This window comes from Agelaius tricolor, unplaced genomic scaffold (assembly GCF_023055355.1).
Source record: "Agelaius tricolor isolate 1412-34295 unplaced genomic scaffold, bAgeTri1.0.p SCAF_26, whole genome shotgun sequence".
Taxonomy (NCBI): Eukaryota; Metazoa; Chordata; class Aves; order Passeriformes; family Icteridae; genus Agelaius; species Agelaius tricolor.
Window position 1 is genome coordinate 1,122,636 of NW_027269286.1, and position 16,110 is coordinate 1,138,745.

Here is a 16,110-nt window from a genome sequence, read left to right on the forward strand (position 1 = left end):
GAGACCTTTCACTGTGTTGTTTTGGGGTTTTTTTCCTAGAAATCTTGCATGTTGGAAGTGATTTAAGTGTGTTGCACCTTTTCCCTGCCAACATGTGGTAGTTTCAAACCAGCGAGGCTGCTGTGCATGGCAGTTCTGTAGGGAACTCTGCAGTGGCAGTCACGGTGTTTTGTTTCCAACAATAAATTCCTGCTAACTCATTACTGGAAGTTTGAAAATGCCTTGAAAGAAGACAGGCCTGTGCTTTCATCCTTCCAAAAGTTGGGGGATAAAGAGTGTGTGCTATCATTACAGTCATGTGGTATTTATTTCCCATCTAGCTAAATGTCAACCTTTTAAAAGTCCAGCCTAAAGATTCATTTCAACAGCACACACCAAAGGCAGATTCTCAGGTGAGCTGGATGGTGTGGAAAAGTAGGCAACAAACAGTGATTTACACACATGGAGAGTGTCCAGCTGTGAAACCACATTTCTGTTTAAAGGGAGTTCAAGAAAAGATGAGAATTTAATCTGCTCTTTGTAGTTCTGGTCTATTTTTGCTTTGGAATGGGGGAAAAGTTGGCTTCACCTTTCAGTTCTTATGCAAGAGAACAAATTTATAAAAATGTTTACATTTTTTCCTGAAGGTTTTTGCTCTGACTGTGCCTATTATAAAGTGTTGTAACAACAAGAGCTTAAAAAAAATGTTTCTTGCCCTCAGGTTGTGCAAATAGCAGCACTGTGTGCCCTCTGCCAGCACGACTCAGTGACTTTTAAGATGAATAAGAGGGCCTTTAAAACTCAGTTGGTTCTTCTTCCTTAATAAGTACATTTTCCTAAACCTACCAATTTTTTTTCTTATTTAAAAAAATAATCAAAGAAAAAAAAAAAGAGAAGCAAAGAAGTGGAGGAAAGCATGGACCAGAGGCAAGGCTAGTTCAGTTTCCAGCTCTTTGAGGAAGGAAGCAGAGGGCAGCAAACAGAACTTTGTCACATAATTTTTGTTATTTCCTCTGATTTTCAAAGCACCTTGGCTATTTGATCTCTAGCAGAGAGGCACTGTAGCCATTTTTACACCAGAGGCTTGTCTTTATATACCCCTTTTATATTTCACAGTGAATGGCAAGAGAAACTACTGACTGATCTTCAAAACCCCTTGCAAGCAAAATGGCAAGCTATCACACCATTGTTCTCTTAATTTATCTTTCTGAGGTTCACTTTAATTTATTTTTTTTTATTATTCTCTCCAAATGAATGAGGTGCTACTTGACCTTTAAATGTCAAAATCCCTTTGAATGGCATTACTGTGAACTCTGGAGCCATGCACCACATGTGAATGGCTAATATACACAGGATGATGCACAACCAGGCTTATGAATGCATTTTATTATTCCTATCACCTCCCCACCCCCATGAAAACAAATTTTCAACTAGCTACTGCTATTTTAGGAAGGGAGTAGGGAGAGAATATACTGGCAGGCTGATTGACATAAGTCAGCCAACTCTTCCAGCTAAAGGTCTGAGTCTGCAAGCTGTTTCTTGTGGGTGGATCTCTGTGCTTAGATTGAGAAGCCTGAAGAATTCAAAGTGAAATCAGCTACAGCTAAGTTATAAGCCATAAACTCACACTTTAAGAAACACTAAGAGAGTGAAGTCACTTTACATATTATTATTATTATTATTATTATTATTATTATTATTATTATTATTATTATCATCATTCTCCATTTGCTCCCAATCAGTTTTAACATACAAGTGTTCTCTGTATTTTTTGTGTATCTCTCTCACTTTGGCAGTAAGAAGGGGTTTCCATCTCTACATCTACCTGGACAAAATCCAAAACCTAAGCCAAATACCCTATTTCTTTCCTTGAAAAGGTATGGAGAAAGTGGATCAGAGATGAGGAGGGAACTGAAAACATTCCCAGTACAGTTGACAGTTTCATTCAGGCTCATGTCTCTAACACCAAGGGTGTTTGGCAATGATTCAGTCATAAGGGATGTTCTGTACCAGTCTCAGCCAGGACAAAATAGCAGATTTTGTCCAGTTCTTTTGCCAGTAAAGAAAGGAAGATAAAAGGGCCCTTTCCTCCATCAGTTTCTGAAGCAGAACGTGACAGATTTTGAAATCATTAATTCAAAGTAATGCCCATGGCACTCTGCAGAAGAGACTATGTGTTTCTACTTGTGGCTGTCCTTTTGACTGCAAATGTGGGCTGCTCTGTTTCACCCTTTGGAGGATCCTTGTCCCTACAGAGAAGACATTTAGCCTTCAGGAAGAGAGGATGAAAAACATTATTAACTTGCCATGATTTCTCACACTCACTTGGTCTAGACTGGTGGAAGTGGCTGTCACAAAGAATCAGGATCAGGGCTCTGCTATGCTGCAGAAGCAGTCCATGATCTGAGCAGCCTGCAGGAAACTAGGCACTGCAGAAATCTGGGTATTACATCTTTCTGGGTGGCCAGCCAATAAACCCAAATAATCCCTTTTGTTTTTTGGTGTATGAAAAATATAAGCATGCACAATTTCCACCATTCATTAAATTTTCTTGTTCCATTTTTCTGAGTTAGAGGACTCTTACAGGTTTAACCGGCAATGCTTGTCACGTTGAGCTGGAAACACCTCCATAACATGACAGAATTATAGTGCTTACAACGCCCACAGGAAACAGTTGTTATCCCACAGACAAGTGAGAAATTGAGTCACTGTATCATCATCATCTCCTACAGCCCAGCCGAGTGTCCTAATTATAACATCATTCCATATTCAGAACTGTCTAAATAAAATGAAGCCTTAAAGATAAGTACCTCCATATACTGGGTTGTTTTGCTGTCTCCTATTTGAATTACAGACATCTAGGCTGGGTCACCACCTGCAGGGTGACCTTGGGAGGTGGTGTAGACCAAAGTAAGGGCTGTTCAATATTCACCTAATGAAATCCTTTATTCTGAAGAGAACAGGTCATGGCTATCACTGGAAACTTTCCACTCAGCCATGCAAAGCTCCCTCCTGTGTGCTCACTAGTACACATGCTGACCCAGCACTATGTCGGTTTACTGAGCTTTCCTCCCAATCACAGGAGCTCATTTGATTACTTAATGGCCCTTAGAAAGCAAATTTAGAAGTAATCATCTATTCTTAGCTCAACCACTTCTCCTTTTAAGAATGTTTTCCCAAGAGCCCAGCCCAGATGAATGGGATGTCATCCACGGAGCTTTGCAGCTTACCGGCAATTTCTACCCACCAGCCTGAAGTGTTAGCCAATAGTTAAAGGTACAATACAGCAACAAGAATGAAACCCCTCCTTTTATGAACCCAAGAAAATTCTCTTCCAGTTAGGTAACTGTCACCTGAGAACAAAACTACAGGTATTGCAGATTTTTGTGGTTTTCCATACACTAGCTGCAAGTTTTCCCATGGAATGCACATCTCATCCAAATGGGCAGACAGGCTGTACAGTCACTCCCTACCAAGCGTGATTCCATTGGTAATAGTTAATCTCAGAAAGCAATACCTGGATTTCTCCATGCCAAAAACACTGCTTCCAGCAGCTGAGACAGGGCCTTCTACCTGAAAAATCAAAGAGAAAACCAAGATTCATAAATATGAGTCATTAAAAGTCATTAAAAACCTTTGGTACAAAGTACTTTCCACTGATGTTTCCATTCTGAAAATAAAATACATATTTTAGAAAAATAATCATCAACATCTAGCAGTATATTTTCTTTTTTTTATTTATTTTTTTCCCTGATATTAAATAATGTCTTTATTCCAGAAAAGCTGCATGCACGTGTTGTCTAGACCAACTTCAATTTCCTACCTTTTCTACCAAAAATCAAGGAGATAAATCAAGTGGGAAAACCAAGCAATTTTCCTTGAAAACAATTTGCATTTCTCTGGTTTGTGTTTCCACTACCCAGCTAAGAGTCAGATGCCACAAAATAACTTTAGACATTGCCACCGTTAATGCTTCCTGCACAGCCTGGGTTTAAAAATGCAGGACAAGATGTATACAAATACAAAATGCTTATTTGATAACAGTGTCATTCCTGGAGAGAAAATCTTCTGGTATTTCTACTCTCACTGAAGAAGCCTGAACTTATCAAGAGTCACCAGCCTGACTAATCAGCTCATAGACAAAAGACTTTTGATATCACTGCTTTGTTAAAATTGTCAAAATCACAACTTCAGGCTCTTAAATATCAGTTATGTTTAAGGTCAGTGAAGAAATAGAAGAAGGAGACTGACCTGTTATATTTAAAATAATGATTCTTGGGCAACAACAAAGTGAAATAACTAAACTGGTAAGAGCATCACTCATGGAGACGTGCATAATCGAAATGTTGATTTGCCTGTTGATTTGAGTGGGTGAAAAGGTCACACAAAATCTCTTCAGCATTCCTTAATAAGGAAACCTTTTTCTTTCCCTTGATTAAGATTACTCTCAGTGTTTTTATATACATCCATTTCAAAATGTGAAATAATATTTGAAAAAAAAAGGCAACTAATGACCTGTTTAACCATTTCAGCAGAGTTTTTTCTGTTTGTCAAACATCAGAGAATTCTGATTGACTGTGAAAAGCATGTGTGATGCAATGTACACACAATTACATCAGTGTTGCATTCATTTCTGCTCTGTAGAAAACTCCAGTAACAAGAAACCCTCCAAAGGTTAAACTGTTCCAAGGACGTTTGAGAGTGCTGAAATGGAGCACAGTGCAGAATTTTCTGGTTAAGTTGCATGTCATCGTGAAGTGGCAAATAACTGAAATGGAAGCTCTCCTCACTTGGTTTGGATAAGATAAAGCAGAGTTGACAGGAGCTCCCCACCATTCCTGTTCATTGTCCTGGACTACTGGCTGGCTGGCTTATGCTTCCTCCCATTCAGCATCTGAGTACTGCAAGTTTTAACTTTTCCCATCTGAGTACATCCCCCCATTCAGCATCTGAGTACTACAATTTTTTAACTTTTCCCATGCAACATACAGAGTGTCAGCAGTACATTCCCCTTTAGAAAATAACTTGTCAGTCCTATATAATTCAGGCCCTCTTTGAATCTACTCTACAAAGTCCTTTAAAAATCTGGCTCTTAGCATAAAACATATTCTATGCTATCTGGACCGTTTTTTAGGGGTCCAGAATTCTACTAGATGCTCTTAGGCCATCTTCACTATGTTATATAGGGCAAGTACCTCAGCTATGCTTACACTCCATGACTCAAAAAGAATGCCAAAAGCATGCAGGTTTACTTTAGAATATCTCTTTTTTTTCTTTATATAAGAATATTACCAGTCCATTAAACTTGTTAAACTTTATCTTTACAAGTAAAGAAATTATGGCCTCAGCGAATGTCTTTTGTTCTGTATCAGAAGTATATCCCTTGCCTCTAAGCACCACTTTTGATTTAAAAGAGTTCCTCAAAGGTATTTCTTAAGTAAACATTCCAAAGGCTTTTATAGGGTAACCTTCCTCCTCTCCCCCACTTTGCAGCAATGCTTATTTAAACTTGAAGTTTATATGAATTTTGATTCTACAATGTTTTTATAGTCATGCTGAACCTTTTCCTCAAAACAACTCAAAACTTGTATAGACCAGTTCTGTCTTTCACTACATAAACCTATTATTTAGATTTTAGGGGGGGTCATTTTGGGTTGGGGATTTTTTGTTGCTGGTCGGGTTATTTTGTTGTTGCACCTCATCACAGCAATGGCTGAGAAAGCTGCAGGGTGCTTTGTTCTCTGTAGTGTTAGCATGTTCTTTTCCCCATTTTCTGTATCTTTGGGCACAGACTGTTCCGTCTTTCCTACTTGGAAATGCCATGGGCACTGCTCTTAAGTGATGGTTGTCCATAAAGCCATCCTAAGCAGTACAATTAAAGTAACTTCCAGTGAAAGTTTTGATGGTGAGAGGAGAGAGGACAGACAGTTCAGAGGACATACCAGGCACCACTGTGGCTGGTGCTGGCAGTAGGATACACATGGTTACCAGGCCAGAAAATAATAATGGAACTCTTCTATGGCTTAGGCTGCAGGTGACCAATTTTAACAAAACAAGTTGAAGCTCTAAATCTACAGCACTGTGAAATGCTACAGTGAGAAAGGATGTGTTGCAGATATCAGAAAACAGAAGAACCAGCAATTTAAGCAATTAAGTAGGCAGAGGAGATTACCAGGAGGAGTGAGACAGCTATTTTTGCCAAGAATTTTGGAAGATGTGCCCTAAAAACTATTATAACTTCCCCCACTGAATGCCAACCCAGGAGAACAGTGTGAAATGCCAGATGTCAGCAGAGCCTTTAGTACAAGCTCCATCTTTGTATCCTTCTTATCCTTCTCAGGCAAGGCTAATTGCAATGATATCCACACAGTGACAAAATGAGTCAACAGTGGAGAATGGGCTGCTATCCTGAACCATGAGATACTGTCAGATGCCGGTATCTACCATTAAAAGCCTTCATGTTGAGTTAATTGTTGATTTTTTTTTCTGATTGTCACATGCCTAAAACCTGTGGCTTCCAGTTACATGAGAGATCTTAGCATGAAGTAGGGTCATGGAGAGGACAGAGCAAGTGCATGAACCCACCACCCCTGTAAGGTAACTCTTACACACGTGCCATGTGGTAACACTGTAAACCCTGGGCTGCCAGGAACAATCTGGGGCATGATAATCCTGTAATGAGCAACAGCAGGTGCTAAAGTGCTTAAAGTAAATCACTCCTGCAGTCAGCGAATTGTTATTTATGTCAGCACCACCAAAGAGTGCAAATCTGACAGGATGGGTGGCAGCCAGTGACCCCTGGAACTGGGGGCTGGGAGCTGCAGGGGATTCCTTGGCAAGCAGGGCAGGGCAGGGACCATCCCACTGCCCCCACCAGGAGCAGTACAAACTGGGGACAGAGCACCAGGGGCATCTCCCTGGGGACAGGGTCAGCCAAGGCTGGGGCAGGACAATTGCCTGCAAGTGGAGCTGGGGATCAGGGAACCAGGGTCAGGCCCAGCCCAGAATGACTGAAGCATCAATGCACAGCCAAGGAACTCAGTGTGGTTTTATAATGTTTGTTGGTTTCTAATTTTGATCAGGCTGGAAAGAGATTTCTTCTATCTCCTTCAAGCTTTTTGTTGATTTGGATTGTGAGGAACTCCTATTCCTTTTCCTGCTCAGCATGTCTGTGGGTACACCCAGAAACTCCAGCCTCTGGAGATATTGATACAATATTAGCCAAGGCAGCAATGAGCACAGCACAACACAGTATGGTTTCAGGATTGGTGCTTTGCTTCAGATGTCTGGAGTAAAAAATTCAGAACTAAATGGTCCTCCATTCCTCTCCTCTCCAGCCAGTGAAGGATATGGGGCTCTCACACCTCTCTGAGCCATGGCACAGGAGCAGCCACCTGCACAGGTGTTGATGAGACTGAAGGTCTGGCCTGATAAGTGCTTTCTGATGGCAGCCTCAGGCAAGGTAGATTATTTCATCCAAACATTTTAAGTGTATTTGGACAAATTATTCTTGCCCTAGGAATGTATTATACTAATGAAATTATGCTGTCAGCCATTGCAGGCCTGGCAGGAATTGCAAACTATTTTAATCCTCCAAGAACACATTTGCCCAGGCAATAATTTGACATGTCATCAGTAAATCCTTAGCTCAGCTTTTTAAGAGACAGGAACACACAAAAAAGGATTGATCTCCGGGTTACTGATTCCTATCACAATTGCATCAAATTTTCTCCTAAAGTCTCTAGCAGATTGATCTATGGGCTGTATTTTCCCACCTGTATATTGGAGGTCTACAGGCTTTAGGACGGCTTTTTAGCATAATGCAGTAGCTTGTTGGTTTGATTTCAAAAGAACATGGAGCTTGCCAAATGTACTCAAAGGGAAGATAAAAAAGAAAGGTAATTTGTCCTTGTAAGTACTGATGCAACATGAGAATAGATCTCTGAGCCTTGTAAATTCAATGCCTAAAGAACAGGTCCTCTGTTGAGTGCTGGGCTGCTGTGAGACAAAAAGATCAGCCCAAAGGAGAGTCAAATTGCAGCTCAGTATTACTTCTTGGCTGAGATTCTCTACTAATCTTGGGTGTCACTGTCCCTAGCCAGAGCAAGAAAAATAGAAAAAAAATTACAAGAAGAGGGTTCAGCTTACCTTTCTACATGCTGGACAGGTTATTCTGAATTTGGCATCCTCTATTCTCTTTCCAGTCAGGGGAAAGAAATCCAGTTGATGTGGATCCATTTTAAGCATCTCTATAAGAATGAGAGGAGCTGCACTCTGAAGGTGTCTGTTTTGGTTTTGTTTTATTCCCCATTGACTACTCATTGAGTATACAGTGATTAGCTCAGATTTAGATGTATGGCTTTTAAGCTGCAAACTGGGACACATTATTCCCAGGTTACTTTTCCTTCTTTTCATCTTTTTAAAAGATTTCTCAGTAACCTATTCCTAATCAGCACAGGATGAGTCAAGCATGCACAGCCTTGTTGCTTCATCCTTCCCCGAAAATAACCCTTCAGCTGTGCCCAATTTTTCTGGTCCCCAGCCTGCATTGCTCTGTTACACCACACAATTCCTGAGCAGATTCCACACAGGACACTTGTTGTTGTGATGAGGGATCAGACAGATGCAGGGGGAAGCGCCTGTTGCAGGGTGGTGTGGGAGTGAGGCCAGTCCTGGATCTCACATGGGGTCCTTCTCTTTACAGAGCTGACATTTTTTCCTCTGACAAGACATGCACAGCAACTGGTGTCACTGCTGAGTCACACTGGCTTGTGTTCATCAGGAAATACCCCGACATCAGTCTTTACTGGTAAATCTCTTCAGTAAGATGCAGCAGCCACAGCTGTTTCTGCACCAACAGAGCACCAACATTATCCATCTTCATTGTAGGACAAAAGAAAACCCATTTGATTTAGGTCAGGCTTACTTAGATTCATTGTGGTTTTACCAGCTGGCTTCCCTCCAGCACCAGTGTATGTATCTTTTTGTTACTTCTCAGCACCAGAAACATACCGTTCTCCCCAAATTACAGATGGGATCCTGAAGCAGAATTCATCTTCTCCCAGGAAACAAAGGGAGGGGCAAGAAGTTACATGGGAACAGAGCATAGGAACTTTACCAGCCTAGAAATGGAGCCAGTGAGAGCCCTTTCTGTGGGGTGGTGCATTGAGCTGCTCCCAGAACCACAGGCAAAACCTGGCTCCATCAGCATGCTATTCTTGTAGACGTGAGAAACTCATTTGATCTCTACATGGTTCTTATTTGGTAGTTTAGGACAAAGATCAGTGAAGTGCAGGAAAACTGAATTCTAAGATGTAACCTATAAGGAACTAAATCCAATGTTTGGATTTTTGGAAGAGAGGGTTAAACTTATCTGCCAAGTAAATAAGGTACTGCCACCTTTGAAAAGCCTCATTATCCAATCTAGAGCTGTCTGCCAGTAGTGTGACACCTGTGTGTAAAATTATAAAACTGTGGCAATAAGCTATAATTTTAGTCCATGCACATTATATCTGCTTCCAGCTAGAGTTAGTTCAAAGTACATGTCATGTTTGAGACCAGTCTGGCAAAACCAGCAGAAGCTAATATCACAGAGGTTGACTTGCTGATTTATTAATTTTATTTGCTTGCTACTGTGTCTGCATGACATTTGTAAAAAGGCCTGCACAGCATCCTCCTCTACTGGAAATGTATTAAGCCTAAATGATGCACTTCATCTTTGCCAGTAGAGATAGAATATCATAGGAATCAGGGAAACTGTCAACTGTACCACCTAGTCAGTTTAAATACAGAGAACCCATTAAACAAAGTATTTAGGCAACAAAATATCGTGCTTATTATTAATGATATCCTGAACATGAGGAAGCCTATCACCCCAGTTCTCTGCAGCCTGTGGTTATGCTGCATAATTACATAATAATCAGCCAGACAGTCAATGCCTGTCCAATAAACATTTTAGTTTTATTCCATCATAGAAGAGTACACTGCTGCTAAACTGATTAATTAAAAACAGATATCACGACTCAATACCATTTTTAATCATGAGACTCTAAAACAATAAAAGAAAGGGGTTTTTTTTGGAAATAAGAAATGTGTGCTTACCAGCATTTGAGATTTTAAATTTATATTTTCCAGAAACACTATGGGGTAAATAAATACTTAAAATGCCTTAGTTACCTCAAAATCATGACTCATCTGAAATTAATGGAATTGCATGAGTAACCATGTAAAGGCAGCATACTCTCAAGTGCCAAGTAAGGATACCAAATTTCCCAGTCCATCAATTAAAGCCACTTACACACTACAATCAGTATATCTGGAGTATCAAGTACATTCTACACTTTAGGAAGAAGTTTGGCCAGACTCAAACGTTCACCTCTGATCCTGTCTTCCTCTGATGTTTAGCTCCATTCAATCACTGACCACAACTGCCAGCAATCCAGTTTCCCATTTTTGGTTTCAGTGTCATGTATGATGCACAGAGACTTAAGAGGAGGCCGACTTTATCGTGGTTGGCACAATGGTTGGCAGCATTACAAAACATCACCCTGTTGTGAAATCAGGGGAAAACCAGACATCACTACATTCCCATATCTACTTTAAATAAACCTGATTCTGTCTTCTAGGCCTAAAATAATACTGCATACTATGAAGTATTTGAAGGATTAATTAATCCTAAATGTGCTGAAATAATCATATTGAAGATATTACATAAAACCGTCTAACTGTTCATTTTTGCAAATGTTAAAAAAATGCCTTTCACAGGACAACAAAACAGTAAGAAAAGCCCCACAAGATAAATCCAGGAATTTCAAAACACTCATTCATCCAACCCCATCAAATCAAACAAAAAATTCCTACATGTTTTGGGAAAGCTAGAAATGTAAAAGATTTATTTTGATCCAAAGAGACCTACACTTTTGAAACCAACAACTCTCTTTTTGCTGTTGCAAAGAAATTGGAGTAGTCAAATTTAGTTATCAGGTTTGTCCTTATTTTCAGAAAACCAGGAAGAAAATGAAATGCCAAGTAATTAAAAGAGTATGAGTGTTGAACTATAACCATTTTGCCCAACAAAGATTACAGCTGGACATACAATTAGAATGGTCAAACAGCACATTTTAGCAACTAATTATCATACTACTGCATTTTGAATCCCAAATCAAATCAAATTGTTCTTGGCAAGGTGAAACAGGGACTAAATAGGACATAGTCTGCTCTTCTCCCAGGTCATTCCTGTACCAATAAATGTCTCTTTTAAGGCTTCAAAAAAAGTCTCTTTTCAAGTCCTCAGTGAGGAATATCCTTGAGGGAAGCATCCAAATCTCCTGTTGTGAAAAAATGTTCTGTCATAATTGTGCAGTTTTTCCAGTTATTCTGAGGTGCTACACAGACCAGACTTGAGTGCACTAACATTTGATTAAGAGACAGGAATTGCTTGCTGCATGAATCCAAGAACTGGATCTTCTTTACTACTGCAGATGTCCCTTATCTTTTATGCCAATAGAGCCATTATGGTGATTTTTCCCCTCTCCTTCACCACAGTGACAAACGCCAGCACAACAAACATTTGGAAATTTTTCACGTGAAAAACACAAACAAAAGAGTGCTAACCTAACCAGCTGTGCTATGCTGTCAGGAAAAAACCGGCCAGGCAGACCAACCTGCTTATGAAAGAACAATACCATGTGCATCATGGTAACATGACAAATATCTGTAATGAATTTCATACTATGTAAGAGAAAAAAAACCAAGGACTTCCATACTGAATATGCTGTACCATACTGCAGGTGTTTGCTTTCTGCATTTCAGAATGACACCATTGGTTTGTTGTTTATTATGAGTTAATTACAGTGTCACTTTAATGCTGCCAGTAATAAGGAACTATTAGTACTGCTCTTAAAGAGGGAAAAAACCTTATTGCAAAGAGTTAGGAATGCTCTTAAAATAATAAAGGGCAGTCAAGCAACCACATTTGCTCTGCCAAGAGCTTTTAAGATGTAACCCAGAGGACTGAAGCTTCATTACCAAAACATTTTTCCCATTGCCACTTGAAAAAATTTTGCTGAATTTAATAACTAAAATGTAGGTAATAAAACTGCAACAATAATTGCATACTTAAGAATGAAGAGACAAAGTAGTTCTACTTTCACTGAAGAGATGACTTTTAAGACTGGCACTATTTTGGATCCAAAAAGTACAAGGATCAATGTCACCAAAGAAGACAGAGATTTTTATGACCCCAAGACTGTGGATACAAGGGTTCATCTGAGAATTCAAATTTCAAAGAGCAACATACCAATATCGGGATATGTGTTTCCGTATAGAACATATATAGTGTTTAAAAGAAACAACATTCCACAAGATAGGCTCTGAAGAGTACTTAATAAAAAGTGCCCAATTTTTCTGTCATTTCTATCCATTACTAGAGCCTAAAGCAGCTGGAAATGGTGCTGTGCTTCTAAACCATGCAGACAGAAAGTGGTAGTCAACATGGGATCTGTGGCAAGCCAGCTTTTAAAAAAAGTTATATTTAGACAACACTCCAGGTTATCTCGTCTTGGATTGAGAGGTCAAAAATGCTAGAGGCTTGTTTGTTTTCCATGGCTGCATAGTTCAAGGATCTACACGGTGTATAAGACATTAAATATTCTCCAAGTTTTCCAACATCTTCAGAATCACTGATGTGAAGCAGAATGGAAAGGGTCAGAAGTCACCAGTGCAAAGAGGCCACTAGAAGAGCAATTCCATTAGACAGAGGAACACTTAGACTAGGGCAGCCAAGAAGACATTGGGGTCTGGCATTGCAATAAGACACAAATACTTTCATTTTCAATTTAGAAACTTTCAGCCAAATTAAATTTTTTAAAAAGTGACTGGAAGTTCTTGGCATTAATATTAAATCAGTGCTTTAGCTGTGGAAGCTGGTTCACTCCTACAGTCTTTTTAATTGATCGTTTTTGAGGATTAACCATCTTCGGGTTTCCTGGAACACTCTGTCTTCCTCTGAAATAAAATGGGTGAAGTTAGTCAGCAAATGTCACATTGCCTGTATGTTTTAACAGCTAAAAATGTGCATGCTTTCTATATTTGCATATCTGATTACTACTGTGAATTAATAAACCTGAGAAAGGAAAAAACAAGTATATTTCTAGGTTCGCAGGTTAGCAGAGAATCTAATTATTCTGCAAATGCAATCTTCATCTCATGATTCCTGTTACCTAAGTGATGTCATTTGGAGAACATGAACAGAATACTAAATATTGGCACTAGGAGAGTGATAACTGGCTACAGAGACATTTTCATCAGTTAAAGAATTCCCACCAGAAAAGGGGAAAACACTTCCTGTAGGTGTAGTTACAGTTCTCTGCAGGTATTCCACTCTGGAAAGCCAAGCTCTTGAACCCATGATCACCAGAAATGCCTGCAGGAGATGCTGCCAGCAGACTTTTGAAGTGGTACTCATCACGGATACATACACCATCTACATGAAACCAGCTAGAGCTTCATCTTGATCTTCTAAGAAATCTGTGGGAATGTAAAGAAATCTCCAGGGAAAGAATGATGCTTTCTCAGTCTAGAATGGTCATTCTCCTGAATAAGAAGCCTGCCTTTCTGCTCCTATACAATGTCCCTTTGCTTCTCTTCCTGTTCATTACTGCAGAGGAAAGTCAGTACTTTACATACTAACAACAATATACAGAGCTTCAGTGTCTTTCTCAAGCAAAGACATTTTGAAGGAAAATATATCACAACATCACACTGTTATATTTGTAATGATACCCAGATATGTGATAGAAGTGATGGTATCTGTGCAAGTTTCAGACTTGTGGGGAAAGAGGGAACAAAGTCAAACCTAGAGCTCACTAGTCTTCTTGGGATTGAACATGTTTTGTTCCAGCTCTTGCAAGCAGTCTTGGTCTTGGAGGGAGAAATGTGCCCATACAGATACAGAGGTACTTCGACTCAGAGTTGGAAGATCACAATCCAAGGCCCCAGTGTGCTTGATAATCAATTATTCAAATTCAAATCAGTTGATTGCTCAAAATCAATTGATTAAACTGTAGATCACTTTACAGCTGAACATAGCAGAAAATGCCTGTGTGGAATTCTGCAGGCAGCAAAACCTCTTCCACTCAAAACCAGCTAGACTTACAGACTTAGAAGCCAGGTAATTGTAGCAGTGCAGTGTTGAAATTCAGCTAATAAGCCCCAGCATAAATCTCAGTGTAACAGCAGGGGTCAGAATGACAATAAATTGGCTGCTCAAATCGCATCAGATATATGAGCCATCAAGACATCCCTGTTCTTCCCAGCTGTCAGCTAGCCTATCTTCTTGTCCTGTAATAACCTCAAAAAGGACCTCTGCTGAACTTGCTTCTGTTTTGGATGGCAAGGAAACTGAATGCATCAACAATTAGTTGCTGGAACTCTGGATCCTGAGAATTTTTGATTTTCTGTGCTGACAGGCACTGATCTCTATACCATCTCACACATTTAATCCCAACCTTAGCAAAAAAAAGCAAAGAATCCACATTCGTGTTCACAACTACTACACAAATATGTTTTCAGTGTTCGTTTAATACACAGGTTGGGCTTTCTGTACCTGTTCCTATAGTTAAAACAATCATTAGGCAGTTTCTTAGTATGGTTTGAATTCCAATGCAGATATTTTGTAAAAGGGCAACAAAGGTGAGATAAGAACTCTAGACAGAAAATGTTCAAATTACTCTCAAGAACATGCACATCTTCTCTTATTTTAATGAAATTATTTCTCATTAATGTCAGCTTGAACAAACAACCCCCAGGCTATAAACCAAAACATAATTAAAAAGGAATAATATAACAATGGCTATAGTCACCTTGTGATGTTCATGAGGTGCATACTTATATTCTGGTATTTTTTTAAAACACAAACTATGCCAAATCCCCACTCTTACATTCATGTTGCCAGCAAGCATTGAAGTTTGTCCTGAAAGTTCTAAGTCACTGGCTATAACAGTCAATCATCTGAAAACTAGGCTCTTATATTCTAAGGACAATTTAAAGGATGAAAAATTATCTTCATATGTTTAAAGAACATTGAAAAGTAAAAAAAAGTCCTCTTAGGGAAAATGGATTGAAACAGGATATTTTGTTATACCATACATCTTCTGAGACCAGCAGTTAGAGGACACTTTATTTTCTTTTACACTTTATTTTCTTTTGTTTGATATAAAGAAAATTACAAAACCACACTGTAATATAACAGTAGGGTAAGTAATGGTCTGCTAAAATAGATTGTAAAAAACCCCACCATGATCACAGATCAGCGCTAACCCTCAGCAAACCTCCGTATCTGGCTGATGATATTTAATCTCACTGCAGAGGCAGTGAATCCTCCTGGTTCTAGCTTTCTGACCTTCTCCATAGGAACCATGTTAAATATCACTGAGGTCAAAAGTGATACAGTGGCATATGGGGCACTTCAAACCCACACAGTGCTTTTTATGTATTGAAAAACTTCAGTTATAGAACTGAATTCATATTGTACTGCATAAATTCATATTCTACTAATATACTCTCCAGGAACATGAAGATCCACTATTCCAATTTATGAAATCCTGTGATTCTGTGCTTATACAGAATGAAAGGAAAAGGCTGGTAAGCAAATAGGTCAACACAATATCATGTTTATAATTTACTCATTACATTTTTAGATTATTCCAATATATATTGTGTATGCTCACTTTAATAATATAGGTAAGTGGGTTTGTGGAAGAGTATTCACTGTGAGACACTAAATACATAGAAACCATACTATCTTAGGAAGTTTCCAAATATAAATTATTTGGGAGAGTTTCAAAATTAAGTATTATATCTGCTTGCTTCCACACTTTTGTAAGCATCTGTTTATGGCCACTGGAGGCAGGTGACTGGGTCCAACAAATTTTTCATATATGCTCCCTATATTCTTGACACTTTATATTCTTAACATATTCAATTCAGTTAAAAAATAAATCTCCTCAAATATCAAGCTTACCCACAAGTATTGCAATCAGAAATTAATTTTATTTTTATGTATCTCAGAGCAGGTGGACTTTTTCAAATTTATATTTCTAAACCATATAACTAAACAGAAGTCTCTTAAAC

The 16,110-nt window shown here is 39.0% G+C and overlaps 1 protein-coding gene across 4 annotated transcripts in view; it reads right to left on the reverse strand.

The window, feature by feature from the left end:
- The window catches only part of CCDC169 (coiled-coil domain containing 169), a 65,601-nt gene that overhangs the window by 24,898 nt on the left and 24,593 nt on the right, over positions 1 to 16,110 (reverse strand). For 3 of the 4 annotated variants that reach the window (XM_071448344.1, XM_071448343.1, XM_071448341.1), the window contains one exon: positions 3,497 to 3,552. In XM_071448344.1, coding sequence (XP_071304445.1) covers positions 3,497 to 3,552 — 56 coding nt within the window. Of the gene's footprint in view, positions 1 to 3,496; positions 3,553 to 9,914; positions 12,985 to 16,110 lie in introns of those variants that run through there. The other variant, XM_071448342.1, reaches the window with a different exon arrangement.